A 24,850-nucleotide genomic window follows, 5' to 3' on the forward strand; every position below is an offset into this window, starting at 1 on the left:
CAAAAGGAACCCACACTGACTGTTCAACCAGTGGCAGTTGTAATTATTTATCATTCGTCACTTCTTCAAAAGCTCCTTCAGGTTAACCTCAGAGCGGCTGTGTGACTGACACAGGTAAGTCGGGTCTGAGCCAATGGGGCCAAGACCCAAAGGCCCAAAGTGCTGTGGAAAGCCAGGGGCACTCCGTGAGCCCCAGCACGGCTCTGGGTGTGACGCGAAGGACTGGAGGCTGCCATCCGATTCTCCCTGGGGTAGAATTCTAAGGGCTCCTGAAAAAATTCAGGAAGTCGCAGCTCTGCCAGGCTTGGAGGTCCCACAACAGCGAGACATTTCTGCGGGTGCCCCGATGCAGGTTTACTGAGCATCCGGGGACACCATGGGACATGAGCACAGCCTTTGTTAGTTATGTGCTCAAAGAACTGGGCAGATTACCCAATTGTCCAGTTGTGAGAAGTTATCTCCATAAGAGAATGGAGAGAGAAGAAGGGAAAAAATACACCCAGTCACACATGTGGAAAATGTGTGTGTTTCTGGCAAAATTGGGGACCGAATCTCTTACTTGAGAATACCGTCCTTACACTGCCTTATTTTTCCTACATGTAGCAGATACATGTTTCTTTTTAGAAAAGGGTCATAAATGGCTGGACTGGAAGCAGAGGGCGGAGAGTCCAGCTTCATGGCTACTTTCTATATACCGTATCTTGTACATTTTTCCCTCTGAAACCAGCTATCTTCCACTCGGTAGCCATTTGTCTAGACAAAAGTTTGCTGGAAAGGTGGTGGGGGCTGTACCCTCACAAGAACCACAGAAGACAGCAGTGGGCCGGGGAGGAGCTGGAGGAGTCCCAGGGGATGCACAGCTGTACAGTGCAAACCTGGCGTGAATGGCCGACGGGGTGGGGGTGGGGGCTGCAGAAGGGCTGAACTAACGTGATGCGGAGAGAGGGCTGGCTGGAGCATCGGGAGCCACTTGTGGCAAATCATAAAGTGGAGCTGTTTCCACCCCCAGACGGAGTGGCCGCTCTGTGAGTTATGGCACTTACGTCGACATGTAGCCACAGGTTGTATTTCTCACATATATCTGCAATCTCCTGTATCGGATCGAAAGCTCCATAAACAGTTGTACCAGCAGTTGCATTGACATAAAGGGGAACGTATCCCTAGAAGGGAAGAGAGACAGGCTGATTAGTCTTTTGAAACTTCTCCTTTCCACACGAAGTAGAACTGCAGTAGCATTTCCTTCCAGCAGAGATCAGCCAAGCGTATGTGGTGTCAGATCCTATGTCTGGGAGAATTCTTCGTTGGCCCATTTACTCCTTCATTCAACAAATAGTTTTAGTGTGACATTTACGTGCCAGGCCTGCTGCAGAGCTGTAGGGGAATACAGCAGTGAACGCAACAGATGGAGATTTCTGTCTTCATGGGTTAACATTCTAGTGGGGAGTGACAGACAACAGACAAAATTAAACAGGCAAAATATGCAGTATGGTAAGTAGAACTTACCACATAGTGGTACCACTATGTGGTAAGTTCTATGGCAAATAGTAAAGCAGGAAAGAGTAATAATAAGTGTTTAGAGTGATGGGCATGTAGCTCCGAACATCATCTGGGTATTGTATATTTTAGAAGCAATGATGTTCTTTTTTTTTTTAACGATTATTTTTGAGAGAGACAGAGCATGAGTGGGGGAGGGGTAGAGAGTGAGGGAGACACAGAATCTGAAGCAGGCTCCAGGCTCTGAGCTGTCAGCACAGAGCTCGACGCGGGGCTCCAACCCACGAACTGTGGGGTCATGACCTGAGCCAAGGTCAGACATTAACCGACTGAGCCACCCAGGCGCCCCGAAGCTATGTTGTTCTAAGTGTATTGATGTAATCATTATCCTGAAGCATCGTTTGTTTATTTAAAACACGGCGGAAGCTGAAATATTCATGAATAGTGGGCACAGTAAAATTTTGATGTGAACAAGAAATAAACGAGTAAGGAGAGTAATAGAGCTAAGACAGACTTGGGGCAATCTGGGAATCCTACGTCTTTTTCAAATCCAGCTCCACCTATGACCCTTGCTCAGTCTGAGTGACATTTCTATCCATCTCCTCTACTGACCAGCAAACAAACAGCTATAGCTGGAGAACGCGGTACAAGGATGTAACCAAAACAACAAGTTGGTAAATGCCTGACAGCTACCTGGCAGTCCCTTGGGATTACATCTGTTCTCTGAGACTTTTTGTTTGTTTGTTTGATAGAATTTATTAAGGCTGATTCACCAAGTACCATGAACCATCTTCCAGGGCATGGAAGCATTTTGCTAAACAGAAGCCTAAAGCTAAAATGGTATTTGTATTTGTTAAATTGAAATTATACCTAACAAGTAGCAAGTAAAAGGCTCAATTAGGCTGTATCTTCCCGATGCTTGGGTAGTGGATTTATTGAAGTACATCAAACTAATCACTTGGCATAATAACGGTAGGACAAGTGGCTTAGTGACTGAATTTCTCATTTAAAAAAAAAATGACATTGTATAGACACAGCTTTAAAGTGAAATCGTTTCAGAAGTTGGAAATAAGCAAATACCTGAGAATATAATTTTAGAAAAACAACAAAATTATCTCTTATATTATCAGAGACCTTTATTGTCTAGGGCAGAAAGAAAGTATTTTTAAAATTTTGTGTTTGCTAGAGTTCAGGTGTGCCACAGGGTACATACCTTTTGCTTGGCTTCAAGAATTTTTGCCTCTAAATCAGCTGGAATTATCTTCCCCCTGTAATTATTAGAAAGGGAGAGAAATTAAAATGAAGAATCAATGAGATTGCACATGAGAAAAACTGCAGCAGCAGCAAAAAGTAATTTAATCGGATATTTTCAACAGGCCATTAGCAGCTTGGCACACTGTACTGAGTCAGTGCTTAAGCACAATAAAACAAATTTAACAGATGAACACATTTAATACATCAAGAACCTAATGTTCACTCTCCCCTGCCTACCTTTCATTGCACTTTATCAAAATCACATTGTCGGTTCCAAAGCCAAGTGCAGCTCCAGCCTTCTTTATGGAATAGTGACTCTGCAACAAACAGAGGTTTGAGGTCAGAAGTTAGACAGTTCCTTGTAAAACACCATAATCCATGAGAAGAGCACCCAACTCACATGTTCTGAGGTGAAGAGGACCAGTTTGGGAACAGCTGCCATGCCCTTTGTCTTAACTTCCGGGAAGAACTTGTAGCGAGCGGCCATGATGCTGTACATGTTGGAGATGGCTCCCCCTAAGAGCAAGAGGATACACGGGGAGGTGTGGAGCTCCATCATTATTGTTTCTAATAATTAAGGTTGAGCTGGTGTCTTAAGAGACAAGGGAGGAGGTCAGAAAGGGGAGGGACAATATCCGGATAGCTTTTGCTTCCCTATTGCCAGGGCTTCCCTCTGACCCCTTTGCCTTGGGAATACAAGTAGTCACACTCATTACCAAAGCCATCTAGGCAATTTGGCTGGAGGTGATTCATGTACTCCAATGCCTGTTCCACCTGAAGCCTAAACAGAAATACAAGAGGTGGCAAAGGCAGTGGCTGCAAAGAGACAGGTGAGTTACAACCTTCCTGCTTTCACTTTCTGCTCAATCTATTTACTGAACAAAGATGAATCTATTCTCTGAACGAGAAAGACAGAGAAAGAGAGACTAATGAAGCCTACAGAAGGAAACAGTGACATTGCCTGGATACTCTTCTCAAAGAACAGCTCAACTGAGTTACTGAGTCATTTAGGAGAACTCTAAGTTTATTAAATCCAAACTCGTGTTTGTTTACTTAAAGACATAAGGAGAACTGAGGTAACTATCTAGGTATGGCTGGCTAACACAAACTAATCACTTTTGCATCAATTACTTGACAATTAAACAGGCAAATTCATGGCTGACTTGAATAGCCTGGACAATTGTAATTCTTATTTCTTCTCCTCCCCTTGTACACAACAATCATGCCATCTCTGATACCATCCCACAGTCCTACTTACCTCTAAGAATATCTGCCCTTGTTTTAAAGATTCTTACTGTATCCACATCAAACTAGAGATTCAAAGTAGACACACTATTTTGGCTGCAATCGATTAGTCAACTGATAATCTTGATTCACTGATCCTCAGTCCGATCAAATTGTTGTTGACAGACTGGTGTGGTGTGGTATGATTTGAACACAACCTTGGTCAGTTTGTATAGGTGAGGCATAGGCTCTGTTAGATAGTATGTATATAATGCAGCATTCTTGCTAGCCTTCACTCTGACGAAGATAGGGTAGGAGTATTGTAAAAAAATTCTTTTTAAGGTCATGATTCTTCCACAAACTCACTTTGGATTTAGGGTTCTCAGGGATCCCAAGGATCCATGCTACAAATCTCAAGGAGAGTCAGGAAAAGAGAAGAGAAACATACCAGGAGAAAATATCCCATCACCGTCTTTACTTGACCATCCAACTATCTCCCTCATCTTCTTAAGTGTTATTTGCTCCATGAGGACAAATACTGGTGCAATTTCATATGTAAACCTGAAAAGGTGGTGAGGGAAAAAATGATCATAAAGAAGTCAAACCACTTATTTGGGGAACACAGATAATTGGTTTAATGTTTGTACTTGGGATCTAAAAACAGGTACTCAAAACCACTAAAGCAATTTATTTCCTGGAAATGTATTAAGTCACCAATCATAAAATAGAAACCAGCCTGGGTTACCTAGAGAGGTGGTGGAAATACCTGCCCTGTGACTTTTCACCAACAAAATAGATTTTATCTGAATGGAATATCTTAGATGTGGTCCACCCAGAGATATAGAAGGAAGGAAAATGACTTTCTTGGATCTCCTTCACCTTTAAGATGTAAGACGATGCAAATGTTAATTGAAAAAATGTATTCTAAGTTCTACATAAAATTGGTTTGCAACTGACCGAAACCGACTGCCAGTTTCATACTTGTAGAATCTATAAAACTCAGAGCCAAAATCTATCTTTTAAAAACAATGTAAACATCTGAAACCTAACTGTGAATCTAATTGGAAATATTGACCCAGGTTTTAAAGATCTCAATATAATTATCTACATGGTTATTCTACTAATAATCCCCAAGGACAGCTATGGTTCTATAATTCTCTGAAGTCAATATCTGTCAAGAATAATTACAAGTGATGATTTTCTAATTACCAATTATAAATAATAAGAAGATAGTCAACTGGCATACACAGCTGAGTGTGGGTACCAGATACCTGAGCAGGCTAGCTTTGTCTTCTAACAAACTGATTTAGAAGTAGCAAGCCATACTCTTCTCAAAGCAACTGAGAACAGAAGCACAGTCAAGTAGACCGGTCACTGAAACAAGATTGTGGTGCCAAGGATAGGGCTTAAGAGTAATCAGAGAAGGTCCATCCACCGCAAATTAAGCCAGAAAACAAAAAGATATTTACTGACTCTGAGGCTCTTTGTCTTTCTTCTTTTGGTTGGTATTCTTAAGCATTAGAGCCTATTGTGGGCTCAGCTCAGACCATGCTTGCTCAAGAGAGATTCCTAGATTGACTCAGTCAAGTGATATGGGGAGACTTTATCATTGATTAGGGTGTTTGGGCTGAATGCCAATACCGAGGACTAATGGGAATTCTTGTTGGCTTAATGATTTAGAAAAGCTGTTTGCAAGGATGAAATAACAATTGTATAAGACACAGGTGAAGCTACTAAGTTTTGATCATTGGGGGGGGTTGGGAAAACAATCAAATCAATCACTTGGTGGTAAAAGAGGACAAAGGGTAAAAGACAACAAAGAGATCCTGGAGGACCCTCAGGATATATCTGTTGGTAGAAGAATTCTGTTTCCAAAAAGAATATGTCCATTTTCCTTGGGAGGACCCTTGAAATTTAGGAGGAGGACCCTTGGAAATCGTGTTCAGTTACCATCACCTCTGGAGGTCACAATCATGCTTTGGTTCTGCTCTGAGCCCCATCACCGTAGCAACCAACACTCCCTCATGTCTGATGGCCTGATAAAGGAAGAAGAAGAGAAGGATTCCTGGTTTAGCCTGTGCTGCTGAGTGTACCAAGAGGCAAACTCATGATGTGCTTCTAACCATTCTTGAACAAATGTGGTATCAATAGTGCCACTGAGTTTTGCAAATGTTGGAATGGCAAAAATGTGTGTGTGGTGGAGAGGTACTGGTGTCAGTGTGCGTGCTGGAATCTCGCAATACCGAGTGAGAAGGCTCTCTGGGAAAAGGCAAGGAACAAATGGAATCATACACCACAATATCAGAACCTTATCGAGGATTAGATGAAAGCTGAGTTGGAGTCAAGTCAGTGTTAGATGGCCGGGCAGGGGAAGGGAGGATGGATGGCACTGAAGGCCAGGGGGTTGGTCTGCTTCATGATTTAAATCAATTTAGGTCCCAGGTTTGCATGAATTAGTGATTCTACCCAAGAACCAGGAATAGGCCATTACGCTCAGGATTAGGAGGAAGAGTCTAGAGAGTTTGATCATGAGACTATTTGATCTCATCTATTTCAGTCTCCTTATCTATACCAGGTTCCTAGTTGCTAAAATTTTCTTTCAGTTTTGTTCAATAAATACTTATCGAGTGACTATTCTCTGCCAGGTAGCATCTTATATACTGAGGAAACAAAGATGTTAGATACCATTTCCAACTTTGGTGAGGAAGCTTACAAGGATGAATCCAGCATTTGTTTCTTGGCCTTGTTGCATCCTGTTTGACAGCCCCTGTCTAGGTCTAAAGGACCAGTTATCCCACAGCTAACACCAAGCTTATCCTGATTCATGGCTTTAGTCCTGACATCCTCTCTTGGAAGCTGACAGATTGGTCCATGGCTGTTGATCCTCAGCTAAGCCTGACAGATGGGCTAACAGGATGTTCCCTACTTCTGATACTTCTCTGATCCTACCTTCCCATCCTGAACTGTGTTTACAACTGGGAGTCTGCCTGTGCCCAAAGCCTTATAGAAGGCCTTGAAATTCACCCTAGAGCAGTGGCTCTTAACTTAGCTGGTGTCATGGACACCTTTGGGAATCCTATGGAAAGCTATGGTCCCTCTCTCCAGGAAGAAAATGAGGATATGCACATCATTTTTGTATGCAATTATAGGAGATTCTCCTCTTGCAACCTGGACTCCAAGTTAGGTACCCCTTCTCTAAATGACAGACGAAAAGTGAATAAAGCCCAGAGAGCCAAGGTCAAATAAGGATTCAAAAGAAGCTGGTTAGATGCTAAAGTCAGCATATAAGATGACATTTCAGAATCAGAGAACAAGAAACTAAACCTTCAAAAAGCTCTGGGGTGAAGTAAGAACACGGGACTGGAAATTAGGGACCAAAACAGGATGGTGACATTCATGAGTGACATTAAAGGAGAGTTCGGAGTCTTTCTATGTTCTGAGTAGGGTGGTGAGTCGGCCCTTTTTTAGTGGTTCAGCTCAACTTCCTAGTGGGATTCATTCCAAACTAAGGCAAATTGATTAAGGCTTCTACTTCTCTTGTGGCAGAGTCTGTTGGTTGCTAACCAGTATCAATTTTCCTTTGCTTCATTCAGTTTTATTCAGGGTTGTAATTCACCCAGATCAAAGACTACATTTCCTAGCCTCCCTAGGTGTGGCCATGGGACTAAGTTCTGGCTGAAGAGATGCTATGGGAACTGTTGTGTGGAGCTTCTGGAAAGGTTGCTTAGAAAGAAAGAGTGTGTTCCCCTTTTGACCACGCCCCTCCTCCCCTCCTTTCTTTCCTCCATCTTCCTCCCTCCCTCCCTTCCTTCTTCCCTCCCTCTCTCCCTCCCTTTCATCCTTCCTTTCTTCCTCCCTCATTTCTAATTCTGGGACACATAAGTGATAGCTAGAGCTCCAGCAGCCAGCCTGCACCATGAGGTGACTCTCAGTATGAAAGCCATGTGCTACAATATGGATTAGAAAAGCACAAGGAACCTGGAGCTCTGGTGACTGTCAAACTGGGAACTTCTTTAATGAGAGAAATACTTTTCTATGTAGACTCTCCAACTTTACACTCCTCTTAGATTTCTCCTCCTTACAGATGTGGCAGCTGGCCCATCCTCACCTTAAAAGATAACACATCTGAGAGGAAGCTTAGAGAGCCCCTCTGGTGTCCAGAGATGATGAGAGACAGAAACAAAAGAGCTGGGAGGCATCTCAAATGGCAACGGTGGCCTGTGTAGTGGCTGCCTCTCCTAGGCGTGTTCACTGCACCTTGCATACAACAGGCTTAAGACTGGTGCCTTTCCAGTCTTCAGAACCACTCTGTAGGATGGATATTATTATCTCCCATTTTCTGAAGAAGGAACTGAGTCTCAGAGAAATTCAGTGATTTGCTTTAAGATCTCAGTATATTTCGGAGTCAGAATTCCGTCTTTTACCTCCCAGCTGCTTTTCTATGATGAATGAGAACTGCTTACTGCAGGTTCCTCTCTAACAACTTGCCTAGCAGTATAAAATGACTGATAACTGCCACAGAAAATTTCTCCTGTGTAATTTCTATGAAAATAAAGCACTAGATACTTGAAACCATAACCTCGTAACAAGGGGCTGTGATAGATCTTGCCATTAAGATTACGGATTGTCGTCAGGTGCATGAGGGAAGGCTGCTGTTTGCACTTGGGCACTGCTCAGCCTGCAGAGTTGTGCTCGGTGGCCCTGTTTTGGAAGAAAAGAGCTGGACGTGCCATGGACAACTACACATTTGTGAAGTTTTCTTTGGATCTTCATTGGGTCCTTGCTCGGAGAACAGATCTCAAAGCTACATGCACAGGCAGGTGTAAACGCATGAACGTAAATGTTCTATTTTCTGTGAACAGTCAGATACCTTACGCTTTGCCACTCAAATTAGGAGACCACATAGTTCTTTCTGAAAGACTATATTGAGGAATATAATCATTACTTTCTATTACCAGTGCCACCCAAATGCAATGATAGAGCAGGCCAACAAAATGAGTATGTCACTAATTTTGCCTGCTCTGCCAAAGAAAAATCCCTTTGCCATGCTTTCCCAGGTTTATTTTGAACACTGTCCCCAGCTGGAGAAGGAACTGTCTCAAGGGAGCAAATTTCTGCATAAGTTCCTGACAGTGCTACCACATTTCATGATCTTCCAGGGGAACTGACTTAGAACAATTTCTAGATAATAGTTATTACTTCTTCAGACAATGCCTTGTCTCTAGAACTGACAGAAACTATTTCACTATGTTAAATAACCTTCTCTATCGATCTGTTGGAATCGGATCATATTTTATAAATATCCATTGTGTTCAGTACAGCTGCAATTACTATGTGCCATTTAGTTGGACTGGCCTTGACCTCAGATGGCTGGGACATATTTTAGTGTTTCATGGCTGAGCTGAGGTAAGGAAAGAGTAAGAGACTTGATTTTATGGACACACAAAAAGGAGAATTTGTGAGATCTCTTTGGTTGAAGAAAAGCCTTTTAGGAGACTATCTGGTCATGAACTCACAAAAGAGCGAGTTCCTTTAATTTACCTTGAGATGGGCCATATATGTTAGGAAATTGCAGCTGAGAAGCCTACAGGATACACACTTAAAGATGCTGGGTGAATTCAGTGCCTGTGTTAATATGAGTACTTGGGCCTTAAAGGATATATACCTTTCTACCTATTCTATTTTTCTCATTTATTTTCCAAATAGTTAAGTTTTTTTTTTTAAAGTTATACTTCCTCATTTAAAATTGTTCCTTAGTATGAGATGTTCCAATTAAGCATTAGTGTCTTTTTTCAAGTTATAATTAGTACATCATGATGTCTGGGCTTGCTGATATATTTGTATCTCACAAATCATACCACAGTAAAGGTTGCAAAGGCGAGTTTTTTTTTGTTAGAGGAGGCCAAACAAGCAATTGTATCTTTGATCCCAATTCCTCTTGTCTCTTCATAGCCTCGGTGCTCCAACATACACACTCTGTGACGTTGACCATGACTTGCAAACAGGGAGCATGAAAATCATTTTTGTTTTCAATCAATTTAATCTCCTGTGCCTTTTAGCACTAAAAACTTCACTTGTCACATTTGCTTTTAAAAATCGGTCACTGCTGTTTTAAATTAGCAAACAACGCAGGAATCCTTAATTAATAAAAACTTTTCTGAATGTAGTTAAATATTTTGAGTCACAGCATTAAATAGCTTTGGAACACACATGTATCAACAGATAATTTTAAAGTGCCTTCTCAGGTTTTGTGGCCAGTAGGAATTTGTTGAAGAAAAATAGAATATCTCGAACTTTAATAACTTACATTCTATCTTGATGTCAAATGGAATTTCTCATCTTAAACAATATCACCCTTTCACTTATATTCATTTTTCAAATCTACTTCACCATGAACTTAGAAAGTGGGTGGTTATTTTCTAAATATTTCCACGGTGACTAATGTAATTCTTCTATGGTTATTTTAAAAATTATTGTTAGAAACTTGTTTTATTATTTTCCTCTGGATATTTTAATAGAATGTGGTGCCATGGGCTGGGTGTATAGATAGTGGTAAAACATGATCATAGTGCTCAGAGAAAAGACAGTACTCAGTAGGCTATAACGACCCTCCATCAATTCGTAACCTGTCCTTGTCTCGAAAGAGGGAGTATATATATAAAGGAGTCTGTGGGGGTGATTGCAAGAAGACTACCCAGGAAATCCTTGCACCTCCAGGGCCTTAGAGTCAGTTTCATATAAATTTATAGGAAACTGGAAACAAATGAAGGTTTTGCCAACTCAAGTACAGAAAAAAATGTCAAATTCAGAAAAACAATGAGTTATTTTGAAAGGAATATATATCACTACCAGCTGAATTTTGTTCTAGAACTTTTAGGTAAGCAATAGGTGGGTCAAACTAGTTTGTGGCTTTCTGGCAGCTTTAACTGTGAAGGAAATATGCCCTAAGTGATGAGGACCAATGTACTTAGGTGGGAAAACAGACCAAGATCATACTCCAAAATGTGACCTCTTTAGATGCATCTTTAAGAGACATGGATTCTCTTAGTCTAATATAAACTTAAAAGATTTTAAGAGAAAAAATGACTAAGGTAACTGTAATAACATTATTATAGAACCATTGGAAGTGGGCTTTTAAAGCAACAAGCCATAATCACACATCTTGGTTGCTTACATGAAAATAATATGCGGAACTTACATATTGGTATTGGCAGTTGATGTCAGCCATTCGCCAGCTAAACCAATGATATCCAGTCCAGTGGAGAGCTGGTTGAAAAATCGAGGGTGACCTGGAGAAATGAGTAACAGGCAAGCATCAAGGCAAACAGATTTTTCAAGCTATCTTCCAAGCAAAGGCTGGCCACACTGATGGGCTCTTTATCCCAAGAGTCTAACAGGACTTCCCAAGGATATGGGGGAAGGGAGGGCAGATTGACCTACCCTATTCCAACCTTTAGCATCAATGATGTTCCCAAAACTTATGTTTCTGAAGCTGAATCCTTAAAAAAAATTTTAATGTTAATTTATTTGAGAGAGAGAGAGAGAGAGAGGCAGACATAGAACCTGAAGCAGTCTCCAGGCTTTGAGCTGTCAGCATGGAGCCTGACGCGACTCAAACCCACGAACCATGAAATCATGAACGGAGCTGAAGTCAGATGCTTAACCAACTGAGCCACCCAGATGCCCCTGAAGCAGAATGCTTTTGAAGTTAAAAAAAAAAAATCCTATGTCATGAAACTAATAAGCTTTCCAGTATCTAATTTATTGATTTTCAGATGAACTTCTCTGTCATAATGATTTTTTTAATTACAAATCTGGATAGAGTGGTCCTGATTTTATCCATAAGTGTTTCAACTTTTAATTGAACATCCCAAGGATTTAACCCCAAATCAACATTTACTGATGGAGGAGAGCCTTCAGGACTCAGAGAGGATTTGTGACTCTGTGGCCCAAACCAAGCCCGGGGACGGTGCGAGCTCTGGTCCCGATGTCTCTGGGTCTCTATGTCACTCAAATATGATGTCAAGCATTAGTGTGTTTTTGTCCATACATAGTCAGGTGACCATTAAACCAAACTTGTTGCTGAGATAACCTGGCATCTCCTCTGTGAAACAGAGGCAAATATAGCTTCATTCACTCATCAAGTTGTTGGTAAAATAATTGTTATTACTATATAACCTTAAAACCGGTTATAACACAAAGTATGCTTTAACAGACTTTGTTCTCAGCAAATTCAGGATTGTTGCCAAGTTTTGGCCAACTTGGCATTCACAGGAAAACTCAATCCCACATCAGCAGGCTTGGCTAGGTTGTCACGGAGGTGTCAATGCAATAGATTATCTAGGGGTGTGTGACAGAGAACTGGTATTAGAGAGAGATGCTGACTGCTGTGCTTCCAGTAGAAATTGCTTTTGCCTCTGAAATAACTGTCAGAGAGCTGGTGTTTGAATGTTCCTGGTCTGAGACCCCTCTCTGAAAATGTCTATTCTTCCTTAGATGTGATGGCGACTCATTTAGAATATCCAGACTATGACTTCTTATATCAGAATACACCAATCTCTGAATCTCAACAGTCCTCAAAAAATAATACTGATCTTCAGGGGGAAAAAAATGAAAGAAGCATAAACAGTAAGCTTAGTGTAAGTATGGGGCCAGATTCCAGATATTTATGTAGATTACTCTAAAAAAATGATTCCACTTTGCTCAGTGCCAGCAGAATCTATGAGATCTCCTGCAACATAACAAATTTTGTTGATATCCACTAAAAACATGCAATATCCATTTGAAAACTTTCAACAATAAACATTTCAAGACTGAATATATATATATGTATATAGAATTTATCATAAATAAATGCAATCGCACTTTTTGACAATGTATCAAAACAAGCCATCTCTATGGCAGACACAAAAGATGGACAATGATAGATGGACTAACACAAATGTCCTCAAATAAAAGTGAAACCATATTGGGGTGCCTGGGTGGCTCAGTTGGTTAAGTGTCTAACTCTGCCTCAGGTCATGATCTCACAGCTCATGAGTTCAAGCCCCGAGTTGGGCTCTGTGCTGACAGCTCAGAACCAGGAGCCTGCTTTGGATTCTGTGTCTCCCTCTCTCTCTGCCCCTCCCCCACTTGCAGTCTATCTCAAAAATAAATAAACATTTAAAAAATTCTATAGAAAAAAAAGTGAACCAGTATCTCTTTGTCCATTGAATATACAAAGGAAACAAAATTGTCTAAAATCTTACTTTTATCTTATGACTACAGCATTCTGCCTCCAAATTTCTATCAAGTAATAAAATGACCTATTTTCAACTTCAATTTCAATTCTCCATATTCAATGAAGAGATGATAAGTGTGGTACTAAGCAGCACATGGCCTAAAGTCAGGTAGGGGGAGAAAGTTATTTTTCAAAGTGTTTCAATGAATAAAAAATGGAGGGGGAAATTTACTAAGAGACACATCGAGCAATTGCAATGTGGGGGATGAATTATAAAATTATAATTTATGAATTACAAAATTCATGAGACCATTGAAAATATAAACATTGAATATATTAAGGAACTGTAAATTTTGGATTTTTTTGATCTAACAATGATATTATGGTTATTTTTTGTAATGTTTATTTGAGAGAGAGAGAGAATGCATGAGCTGGGGAGGGGCAGAGAGATAGGGGGAGAGAGAGAGACAGAGAGAGAGAGAGAGAGAGAGAGAGAGAATCCCATGCAGGCTCTGTGCTGACAGCACAGAGCCCCACATAGGGTTTGATCCCATGAACCATGAAATCACAAACTGAGCCAAAATCAAGAGCCAGATACTTAACTGACTGAGCCACCCAGGCGCCTCTTGTGGTTATTTATTTTTTAAAGAGTTCTTGAGAATGAAGAATATTTATGGATGAAATAATATCTTTGAGATTTGCTTCCATATAATAGAGAAGGGAGGGTAATAGGTGAAACAAACTTGTCAGGAGTTGATAAAAGTGTTGGGTATACAGGGTTGATTGTACTATTCTACTTTTGGAAAAGTTTAAACTTTTCCATAATAAAAAGTTAAAAAAGAAAAACCAAGGAAGTTGGTATATCTACCGTGATTGTGGGCTGACCAGTCTCTGTCTCAGGTCACAGAGAATCTATATATACTAGTTCCTTTTTCAGAGATTGTTAATTTGTGGGGGGTTTTGTTTGTTTGTTTTTAATTTTTCGTAATGTTTATTTATTCTTGAGAGAGAGAAAGTGGGGGAGGGGCAGAGAGAGAGGGAGACAAAGAATCCGAAGCAGGCTCCAGGCTCTGAAAAGAGCTGTCAGCAAAGAGCTCAATGAGGGGCTCGAACCCATGAACTATGAGATAATGACCTGAGCTGAAGTCGGACGCTCAACCGACTGAGCCACCTGGGTGCCCCCAGAGATTGTTAATTTGTAAAGAAATTTCCAATACCAATATCATCTCTTTACAAACTGCACCCAGATCAGTCTGTTTTCACTTTATTAAAACCCAATTCATTATTTTGGCTGACTATTAACATCCTTAAAAAAACACCTTCCACCTGTGGGGTTTACCCTATCACTCTGATCTATATCTAAATTACAGATCAGCCACCAGGAGCTGTATTTTCATCTGGCAGCAATATTATACTTTCCCAGGGTCAACACCTTGAGATACAGGTTTCACACTGCCTGAGAGATTACAAACTCTATAAACGCAAATATCTGCTCCCAGAAGCTGCTTGGAGGAACAGGGGTGAAGGGCTGCAGGCTAAATATCTAAGTAGAGTCATACACTGGTCTAATAAGAGTCCATGCTTCTATGACCATGTGATGCTTCAGTTTTGGAGGCAATACGAGCTGCGATTATGACAAATCAATTTTTCTTTGAGGGACAACACTACTCTGAGCTTTGGTGATAAAAGCACATGGTCTCACCTGTCTGAGAAAGTGTGTGGAGAGTGGCTTGACAAAATAAAAAACACTGGACTAAAGCAAGTCCACCTAAAACACACATGGAGAATCCCGACTCTTTTTTGTCTGGCTACATAACACTACTTGATCTCCATCAGGGATAGGTTAGCCATCAGACCAAGGTGAGCCGCAACTAAACTGATGAGCAGGCTTTTCTTTAAAAGTCAAACAAAGACTGGGCGCCTGGGTGGCTCAGTCGGTTAAGCGGCCAACTTCGGCTCAGGTCATGATCTCATGGTCCGTGAGTTCGAGCCCCGTGTCGGGCTCTGTGCTGACAGCTCAGAGCCTGGAGCCTGTTTCAGATTCTGTGTCTCCCTCTCTCTGACCCTCCCCCGTTCATGCTCTCTCTCTGTCTCAAAAATAAATAAACGTTAAAAAAAATTAAAAAAAATATCAAACAAAGACTTTATAGCATAATTAAGTCTTGTCCATCCTGCAGTTATTCAAGGAAGCCACATTCGTTTCAGTGGTCTTGGCACACCTCAAAAGCTGTTTGGGATTCCTTATTTAAAAATGCTTCTTTGGCCAGCCTATTTCATTCCAACACTTGGTTTTTGACACGCAATAGTCTCACTCAAGCTCTATCACCCCCAACCTCCCTAGTCTTGGCCTTAAATCTATCTTCAAGTGACTAGGAGGAGTGAGAGGGATAACAAAGGAGAGGAGAGGGAGAAAGAATAAAAAGAACAAGGGGCTACCAGGGGCTCCCCTGTGGTGGCAACTATGCCACGGACTGCCACTTCCTGTAGATCTGTCTGCCCAAGAGCTCGGGAAAGCCAAGCTGCTGTGGGGGAAAAACAGCAGGAAGGAGAAACCATTGCTCCACTCGTAGGCTTAGAAACAGCCAGTCAGAGATCCAAAAAGTCCTTCAACTTGAAGCACCTGGGAAGTAACCACTTTGGCCAGGACCATTGACTAGAGAGGGTTTCTATAACATGAAACAAAAGGCAAGAGGGCATCCTCAAAGGCCTCCTATTAGAAATAGGATTTAATGACTCAGATTGTCTAAACTCCAGAGGTTAGAGTAAGGTGCAAATGGTGTGTATGTGTGTGACATTTTTGCCTAGAGAACAGAAGGGGTTGTGGGTTGAACTGTGTCCCTCAAAAATATATGATCAAGTCTTAGTCCCTGGTTCCTGTGAATACGACCTTATTTGGAAAGACGGTCTTTGCAGATGTAATCAAATTAAGATGAGGCCATAATGGAGTGGAGTAGGCCTAATCCAAAGACTGGTGTCCTTATAAGAAGAGAAAACTTTGGGGACACTTGGGTGGCTCAGTCAGTTAAGCATCCGACTCTTGGTTTTGGCTTAGGTCTGATCTCATGGGCGTGGGTTCAGGCCCCGTGTCGGGCTCTGCACCTACACCCACCATGGAGCCTGCTTGGGAGTCAGTCTCTCTCTCTCTCTCTCTCTCTCTCTCTCTCTCTCTCTCACTCTCTGTCCCTCTCCAACTCACACTTTCTCTCTAAATATAAATAAGTAAAGTTAAAAAAAAAATAAGAGAAAACTGTGGACACATTCGCAGGGAGAATGCCATGTGAAGGTGGAGGCAGGGACCGGAGTGATGCATCTACAAGCCAAGGATGCCCTCATCCACCAGAAGCCGGAAGAGGTAAGGACAGAGCCTAAGAATCTTCTAAGAGGGCATGGCCCTGCACACCTAAATTTCAAACTTCTAAACCTCTAGAACTGTGAGAGAATAGATTCCTCTTGTTTTGAGTCACCGGGTTTGTGGTAATTTGCTATGGCAGCCCTAGAAAACTAATACAGAAAGGGAGGGAAATGGGCCCAATTCTCCCCCGATTTAGGGGCAGGCAATGGTAAGATTTATCAGAATGAAATAGGCATGAAATGGAGGAGAGAAAAGAAGCAGGGGACAGGTCATTCTCCTCTTTTTGGGTTGGGAAGAGCCTAAAACCAAGAATGAAAACTCTTTTTACAGAACTTGAAATAGCACCATGTGTTTGTATTTCTTAATTTATGTTTACAACAAAAAAATGATGATGAGCTTTTGCCAGACTTAGGCCTTCCACCCACTGCCACTGTCCAAAGTCGTTCTGTGGTCGCTAAACATGTTGCTGCTTTCCCTCATCAGAGTTTGTGCTTCACCTTGAACATGAGTTTGCTGTCCTCAACTGGCAAGGGTGCAATGGGGGGCGAATTTCCCGCTGCACGTCCGCCTGGCTCTCACTCTTACCTGTACGAACCCCATACTTCAGGGTGTCTCTGCAGTCAACCAAGATCTGTTCCAGGGACTCAGGGTGGTCAGAGAGCTCCAAGTTGAAGCCCTCCATGCCTTCCAGCAGCTGGTGCGGGTGATGGAAGTCCAGCACCTTGGTGGAGCGATCAAATGTCTTGCGGACATAGTTGAGGAGTATGTCTACCACCTCCAGTAGGAACTGCACAGTTTGCTCTTCCCCGTTCTTAGCCGGAAGCAGATCTGAGCGGGAAAGCCAACAAGGGGTTATCGCCTGGCTCATGTCTGAATTACCTTAGTCCAGACATCCCTCATATCAGCCACGACAGCTTTACAGACCTGGTATATTCCAGGTTATGTATACACATTGAGAATCTGATGTGCCGTCTCCCCAGAAAAGTGCACATATGTCTATATACAGAAGTTGTGCATAGACTTTCTGAAGGTTTACAGACTGTCTGAGAGTTGGGCTGCTCGTAAGTGGAATGGAGTGCTTTGAGAAGCCATGAGCAGCCTACTCCTACTGTGGTCCACTTGCAGGCTGACTGAGTGCCCGTCAGGTATGTGATGGAAGGAGCCTCTGTCTTGCTCCCCTGGGACCAGGCGTGTCCCTCTACATCTGTTTAAGACACTGGCTTTTTGGTTGGGCATTATGATATGCTTGATCATTGACGGCAGAGGGTGAGGGCTCTGTGGGCAGAGGCTGAGGTCCTCCCCTGAACAGAATGGTCCGCTGTAGTGTCTGTCCTTGGATAGAAAACTAGAGCTAGAAGACGGGCTCAGAAAAGTGGGAGAGGGAACTCCCACCTCTCTCCCTCTTGACCTCATCCTTTGAGCTTGGACTTTGGGATATCTGGGGGTGATTTGGGGTTCTAGCCTGTGGGAGGCAGAGTCAGGCTGGGTTAAGCAGGGAGGAAAACTGTAGGGGGCCCAGCTGCAGTTGTCAGCCATAGCGCAAGAGCTGATTGGCTCTACATGAGGCTCTGTATCGATTCACCGGATTATCTCTGAGGTTCAGTGAAGTCCTATTGACTGTTTGGGTCTGGCCTCTATGGCCTGTGGGGAGTTAATGGAAGGGGGCAAGTTTACCTTCAAGCTGTTTTAGGAGAGGCTGAGAAAACCCTCCAGAGACCAGAGTTGTGGGGACAGCAGTAATCAGTGAAAGATCTCCAAAAGGAAAAGGAGTTTCAGAACAGCACTTGGTCTTTAGGCCCAGCCGCACAGCTTCCCACAGAGTGATTTTCTTGTTGCCAACCCTGAAGGATAACTGCTACCATGGGAATCACTGGATTTTCTTATATGTAAGATTTCTTCACGTTCAGAGATTCTATGAAACCATATTTGCCCCTGCAAGTATCTTCAGAGTTGACTGTTTTTATTGACTGCCCTCATCCAGGACCCACAACGAAGAAGTCCTAGGCAGTAGGGAAGGAGGGAGTATATTCGTTCAAATATTGGAAAAGTAGTTTCCTGACAGTTCAGAAAAAGTAATGACATTTTTGATAACAGAAGTATAATTACAGGAAAAAGTCAAGAAACTCAAGGCACCTACTGGATAGGACTGGTGAGGGTTGGGGGGCATGGAGAGGGTAGGAGGGTGGGGACTACCTCGAGCAAACAGGTTGGAGAAGTCCGTCTCCGTGCGCCGGAAGCGTCCATCCCTGTCGCTGTTTTCACAGGAAAGCAGGTTTTTGGAGGACTGCCTCTCCTTGAAGGCGCTCACAAGCCGGCTCTTCTCTTCCAGGCTGTTGGTCCTTTGCAGGAAGCCTGTAGCACAAGATGCCGGGTCAGAGGGAATGCACTAAATTCCCAGCCTTGGAGGGTCAGCTGCCAGGCCAGATCTGCTCTCCAAGCAGGGTTCTTGCTTCTCGTGAGAAGAAGCAGAGTATCTGCATTTTATATATAAGGGCTTTGGCACTGCTGGCCTCCAGGCGGGGAAGGGGCAATGCCAAGTGTCATCAGTGGCACAGACCCAGTCATGCAAGAGAGGAAAACAGTAAGCAAAGCCCATCCTCCTCTCTGAACATGACACTGAACTCAGAATTAAGTCGATTGGACAGCTTCCACTCCAGTAACTAGCCCCGGGATGGGGTTTTAAGGGGAAGGACACAATTGGAGAGGATGCTGCCAGCACTGGGTTTATGGGAGGTGCAACCAGAGGAAGGAGGAGGTGAGAACCAGCAGAGGGAGGAGTCAGGGAGGACCAGCACTAGGGGTTAGGGAACATGCTTTCCTCAGGCACCAGGTAATGCTCACAGGGTTGAATGTAAGTATAATTTTTCTGACCCAAACATGACATGCAGCTGTCTCCACCCCACCCCCTCTCCTTGAATAAAGGTACTGGGGAAAGAGACAAGGAAGCCTAAGACCTTATGTGTGCCGACATTTAATTCTATAAATACTTACTGAGCACATATCTTTTCTTAATGTTTATTTTTGAGAGAGACAGAGAGAGACAGAGTGTGAGCAGGAGAGGGGCAGAAAGAGAGGGACACACAGAATCCGAAGCAGGCTCCAGGCTCTGAGCTGTCAGCACAGAGCCCAACACAGGGCTCGAGCTCAGAAAGTGCGAGATCATGCCTGAGCTGCAGTCAGACACTTAACCAACTGAGCCACCCAGGCGCCCCCCTTACTGAGCATCTATTGTGGAAAAGCACTATGCTAAGCATCTAAGATAGGGGATAGATAGAGATAAATGAGACAGATCTCCCACCCTCCACAAACCTACAGTTTGGCAGATGGTCACCAACATTGGAGTAAAGCTAGAAAGCCACCCTAGAACTAAACAGACTGAATTCCGAGCCCAGGGTGGGACTCAGAGCACCTCACCTCTGCTCCTCAGAAGGAGGAGAAATCTCTCCCATCTGAGGTGAGCAGCACAAGCACCAGTGGCCAACAGAGAAGCAGGTTGAGGCAAAAGAGCTGGAGACTCTGCCAAGGAGGAGCACCCTCTTTCCCTCAGTATCTACACCCATTCCTTCTGGGGCTGGGGACCTGCAGACCCACTCCTTCCCTCAGCATCTCCTCCAACCTTGCCTCAATGTTAGCCCCAAATGCAACACACAGAAAAGAAGAACGTTCTAAGCTTCTTGGTGACCCCAAAGCTGTCTTTGTAGGTACCAAGATCCTCGGGGAGTCATGCACATCACAAGGCAGGCTTGGCGGAAAGTCCCAGGAGGTTCAAGGAGAGACAAGTTAATCTGGGGAATGCAGCTTTACTTCCCCAGGACTGCAATTCAGTGGCGAGGGGTGGAATAAGGAGGGATGCAGGGGGAAGGCTGCAGTGATTGGAATCCTCCCACACACAGGAGCGGGGGGCTATTTTTGGAGGGAAGAATAGGCAGCAGGCCGTTCATTCTTCCCAGAACTCACCTTGTAAACTTATTGCTAGAGCCCCAAAGGACATCAGGAGAGGGGTAGGACACTATAATAAAGCTCCACAGTTGGATGTAAAGATGGGGGTTGTATTCTTTCCCTCTCCTCTTCCCCTACTTTCTGAATTTCCCCTACAACCCCCAGAGTCCAAAACCTGGAGCCAGCACTCATTTGCCACGGGGATGCAGGAGCACTTGGCCCGTGAATTCCAAGACTGCTCACCTGCTCCTGAACAGCGAGCTATGGAATTTGCCAGGCTAAAAAGACCAACCATGTGGCCTAGTGGAAATGAGGTCCTACTGGGTGAACTCTTACTCTTTAGGTCTCTGACCTCTGGTTGGCTCTGACTCACTCCTTGGGAAAGCCATAAGTCTCTACCTTGAAACCCCTTAGAAACGCCTTTCCTCTGGGCAGCTGCAGGACCTATGACCTTGATATAGGCTTGGGATGTTATCTCCAAAGGAGGTGCTGATACAGGCATTCCCAGACGTGTCCTGATAGTATTGAGAGATGACAATTATGACACAACTTTAAATCTGCATCTCATCCTTGGGCCACACTTCCTGGAGTGCACTAGGAATCAATGTTTCCTATCAATCCTGTACTTATGAATAGCACACTTACATTGCATTATAAATTGTGTTTAAAGCCATTAATTTGCTATATAAATTCTTACTGCATATTGCTATCAGAATAACAATTTCTTGGCAGGTATTTGTTTTCTAGGACATTGGGAGCCTCACAAAAGGTAAATGATCCAGACCTCTCATGGCTCTGAGAGGCTCTGGAAAGAAATGTATGCTTCTCCAAGGATGACCAGGTGGAGGGTGACATTGAAGTCAGTGCTTTGGCAACTTCCCCGGCTAGCAAGGGGTCCTGGAAGCAGGGGTCCCTGACACTGAAGCAGACTGTATTCTCTCTTGCTCTGCACACCACCCGTGAGAACCTAGTTCAAGCCTGTGAGTGACTGGTAATCCAGCTCAACATTCCTGAGAGGCAAAGAGAAAACCAGAGGCAAGCTTGTAGCACTCTAGCTAGCTTTAAGGGGAGAACAGGAGCAGGAGGTGAACCCTGTCATGACTCCTTCTCTGGGCAGTGAGGAGATCCTGAGGCTGATTCCTTACCCCTACCCCTAAACTCAAAGGCCTGGGGGCCCACTGAGTGGGGAAAGAGTGTAGGGAGCCAGAAAGCACTCGACTTGAGCCAGTTGTTTCCAAATGTGTCTGTGAGCTGTGCATGGCATAAGGGCACATGGCCAAGGGGTAAGTGGGGGTTGAAGCCCATCCCCCCCTGCTCTTGCTAACCAAGCTGTAGCATGGAATTGCATCTACCTAGAGAAAGGAGCTCTTTTTCTAATTTTTATGGGCTGACCTTGCCAGGTCTCTCCCGTCCCACCTTTTTTTTTACTTCAAGAGAAGCCAGAAATACAGAATATTCGAAGTCTTTCATTGTTTAAAAGTTGCATGGGGGCATCTGGGTGGCTCAGTCTGTTAAAGTGACTGACTCTTGGTTTTAGCTCAGGTTGTGATCTCACGGTTCATGGGTTTGAGCCCCACATCAGGCTGCAGCTGGCAGCCCGGAGCCTGCTTGGGATTCTCTCTCTCTCTCTCTCTCTCTCTCTCTCTCACTCTCTCTCTCTCTCTCCCTTTCTCTCTGCCCCCTCCCCTGCTCATGCTCTCTCAAAATAAATAAACCTAAAAAAAAAAATGTTGCATGGCAGCTGACACAAAATTAAACACACCCACACCTCATGGGCTAAGTAAACCAGCTCGGAGGCTGTAACTGGTAGCCAGTTTTAGAACTCTGCGTACATAAGTGATGGAGGGCCAAGGACACAGTGAGAAGTTAGCAGAACCCAGAGCCCAAACTTTGGGCTTCCTGCATCGCGTTATATTTAAGTCATACCACCATGCCTGTAGCTACCCCACTCTACATCTTGGCAGACCCTGGGTTTTCTCTACCTGATTATTTTCCCAGAGGATTCTGACATCACCGGTGAGACCCAGGGCCTTCCTTGCAGCTTTAGTCCCTCGCTTCCAAGGAAGGGAGGTTGGAGAGGGGGTGGGAGTTAAATCTTGGCAAGGCACTGAAGATGTTTAGGGGAGTCACCCAGGGCAATGGGGATTTGGAGGTTGGAAGAGGACCATTAATTCTTACCCCGTCCTTATGTGAAAGGTCAAACCAACCTGGGTAGTGCCAAGAAGGCGGCATCCAGGCTGGTGAATGTCTGGGGGGAAGGGAGCTGGGGTGTCTGTGCATGGGCGAGGTGGGAAGGCTGTAGATTTAGGTCAACACCGAAGACTTCACTTTGGACAGCCAGAGTTGGCCTAAAGTATGGAAACTAAATCTGCCTGGGGTTTTGTTTCCTTTCAGAATCAAACCTAACGTGAAGCCTCCTCACGCGTGGCCCCCAAAGCTTGCCTATTAGCAGAAGGCAATTTCCCCTCAACAGACTACCAGGCCTCTCCTCCTGTCAAACAGGTTGCCACTTCTCTGAAATTAGTGTCGGGGTACGTGTGTGTTTAGAAACAAAGGAGAAACTCTCTGGGGATGGTCACCTCCAAATGTTCCAGAGTCCTTCCTCAGGCTAAACTGATGCAAACTAGGGGACTCCTATTTTCAGACCCAAGGAAGCTCAACTCTTTCTTGCCCAGTTACTCTTTAGAGACGTTTCAGGTGTGTCTCCCGAAGGGGGCAGTTAGACCTTTTCTTCCCCCGACTCGGAGAGGGGGGCGTAGAGGGCAAGGCCGCAGGGAATGCGGGTGGACGAAGGCTGCCCGCCAGGCAGGCGCAGGACCGCGGGGAAGGCCGCGCTCATCCCAAGTCTCCCCCGCCCTCCCCGCGACCGCGGCGGGCGCCCAGGGCTCGTTCAGTTCTGCTTGCCCGGCTGCATGACAATGACGGCTGCAGAAGCTGAGCGCCGCGGCCGCCGAAGGGACCCGGCGCGAAACGGGCCATTAAGCCGGGAATGGCAGCTGGGGGAGGGGGCTATTTATAGAACAAAGCTCGGCTGCGGCCAGCTGCCCCCGCGCGCGGACGCGGCCCCGGCCTAGCCCCGCGGGCCTCGCGTGCTGGGGAGAGGGTCAAACCCGGGGCCGCCCCGCGCGGCAGGGCTGGGCTTTCCCTAGAAGATGGCTGGGTCTAGTCGAGCAACGCTTGCTCACCGAGAATGCTGCTTGTTGGATCAAAGGGACAGAGCCCCGGAAACGCAGGGAGGGCGCCGCGCGGCAAAGCGGGGGACGGAGGGTAATTCCCAGAAGCCGTTAAATGCCCCCGGTCTGCTCCGGCCCCAGCTGCCGCCTTCCTCGGGCCCCCGGACGCAGAGAAGCTGGAAGAGCAGGCCCGGGGAACACGCCGTGGCCGGCCCGCGCTCGCGGCTGGGGCGGGCGTGCCCCGTACTCGTTCCGCCGCTATCTCCCGCGCGCAGCCGCTGACGGATGGCTCTTTAATAAGCCCCTCGTTAATCTTCCCCCGCCCCTCCGCCCCCTGCCCGTCCGTATTTTCTGGCCCGATAAGGTTAGAGATTTTAGACGGTGAAATGTAGCAAGGAAAGCAAGTCCTCATTGTTCAGCCGGAGCCACTCAGCTGTGTCCCTTCGAACAAATCTCCTTTTTCCCTTACCAAAAAAAAAAAAAAAAAAAAAAAAAAAAAAAAAAAAATTACAGCCCTTGGGCGTTTTCATTTCAGACCATCACGTCTCCGGAGAAAGGTTCTTTCTCCTTTCCAGCTCCCAGATCTATTTTTCTTCCTCTTTGGCAAATCGTGCCCGACACCCCCTTTCTCCTCTTGCGGCCCCACGCCCCCGCCTGCCCCGTTTTCCTACCCTCCTCTCCTTCAAGGGCAGGCTCCGCAAACCCTCTGGACTGCGCCCGCCCACACCTCCCCCAGGCAGGCCACCGGGGGCTGCAGGCAAAGAATGAAAGAACGAAATCTGAATCCGTTATGACATATCGGAGCAAATTCTCAAACTGGGGAGGCCACTTTCAACGTACGTTTGGCGGGGGTAGGGGGCACGACCTGCCAGCCTCCGCCTCAGGCGGAAATCGTGCCTTAGGCCTGCTCTCCAGGAAAACCAGACTAGTTGACCTTTTCTACCAGACCCTCTGGCCGCAGGTTGAGCGCACGCGTAGGAACGACCCGGACGCCGGGCAAGAAGAGCCCGGCTGCCGCGCGGGGGCGCTGTGCTCGCGCTTTCCCGCCTTAGACCGGGGAAGTCCCGCCGTGTCTTGGTTAGTCCCGGACTCCAGTAAAAAAGGTCCCTCCCGGCCGGGTCAAGCAAAGGCGGAGGAGGGTTAAAACAGGTAGAGGAGCGTCTCGCTAGGCGTCGGGGCTTTAGAAAGCCAAAC

At 45.0% G+C, this 24,850-nt stretch overlaps 1 protein-coding gene across 3 annotated transcripts in view; it reads right to left on the minus strand.

Moving 5' to 3' along the window:
• The window catches only part of GAD1 (glutamate decarboxylase 1), a 41,533-nt gene that overhangs the window by 11,510 nt on the left and 5,173 nt on the right, over positions 1-24,850 (minus strand). For 2 of the 3 annotated variants that reach the window (XM_047084627.1, XM_047084626.1), the window contains 8 exons: positions 18,738-18,896; positions 17,130-17,372; positions 11,171-11,261; positions 4,421-4,533; positions 3,149-3,264; positions 2,986-3,065; positions 2,708-2,762; positions 1,044-1,160 (listed from right to left, as the gene is read on the minus strand). In XM_047084627.1, coding sequence (XP_046940583.1) covers positions 1,044-1,160; positions 2,708-2,762; positions 2,986-3,065; positions 3,149-3,264; positions 4,421-4,533; positions 11,171-11,261; positions 17,130-17,372; positions 18,738-18,896 — 974 coding nt within the window. Of the gene's footprint in view, positions 1-1,043; positions 1,161-2,707; positions 2,763-2,985; positions 3,066-3,148; positions 3,265-4,420; positions 4,534-5,971; positions 6,009-11,170; positions 11,262-17,129; positions 17,373-18,737; positions 18,897-24,850 lie in introns of those variants that run through there. The other variant, XM_047084628.1, reaches the window with a different exon arrangement.

This window comes from Lynx rufus, unplaced genomic scaffold (genome assembly GCF_022079265.1).
Source record: "Lynx rufus isolate CCGP_SWC_20201006 ecotype Redwood Valley unplaced genomic scaffold, mLynRuf1.p SCAF_2, whole genome shotgun sequence".
NCBI lineage: Eukaryota > Metazoa > Chordata > Mammalia > Carnivora > Felidae > Lynx > Lynx rufus.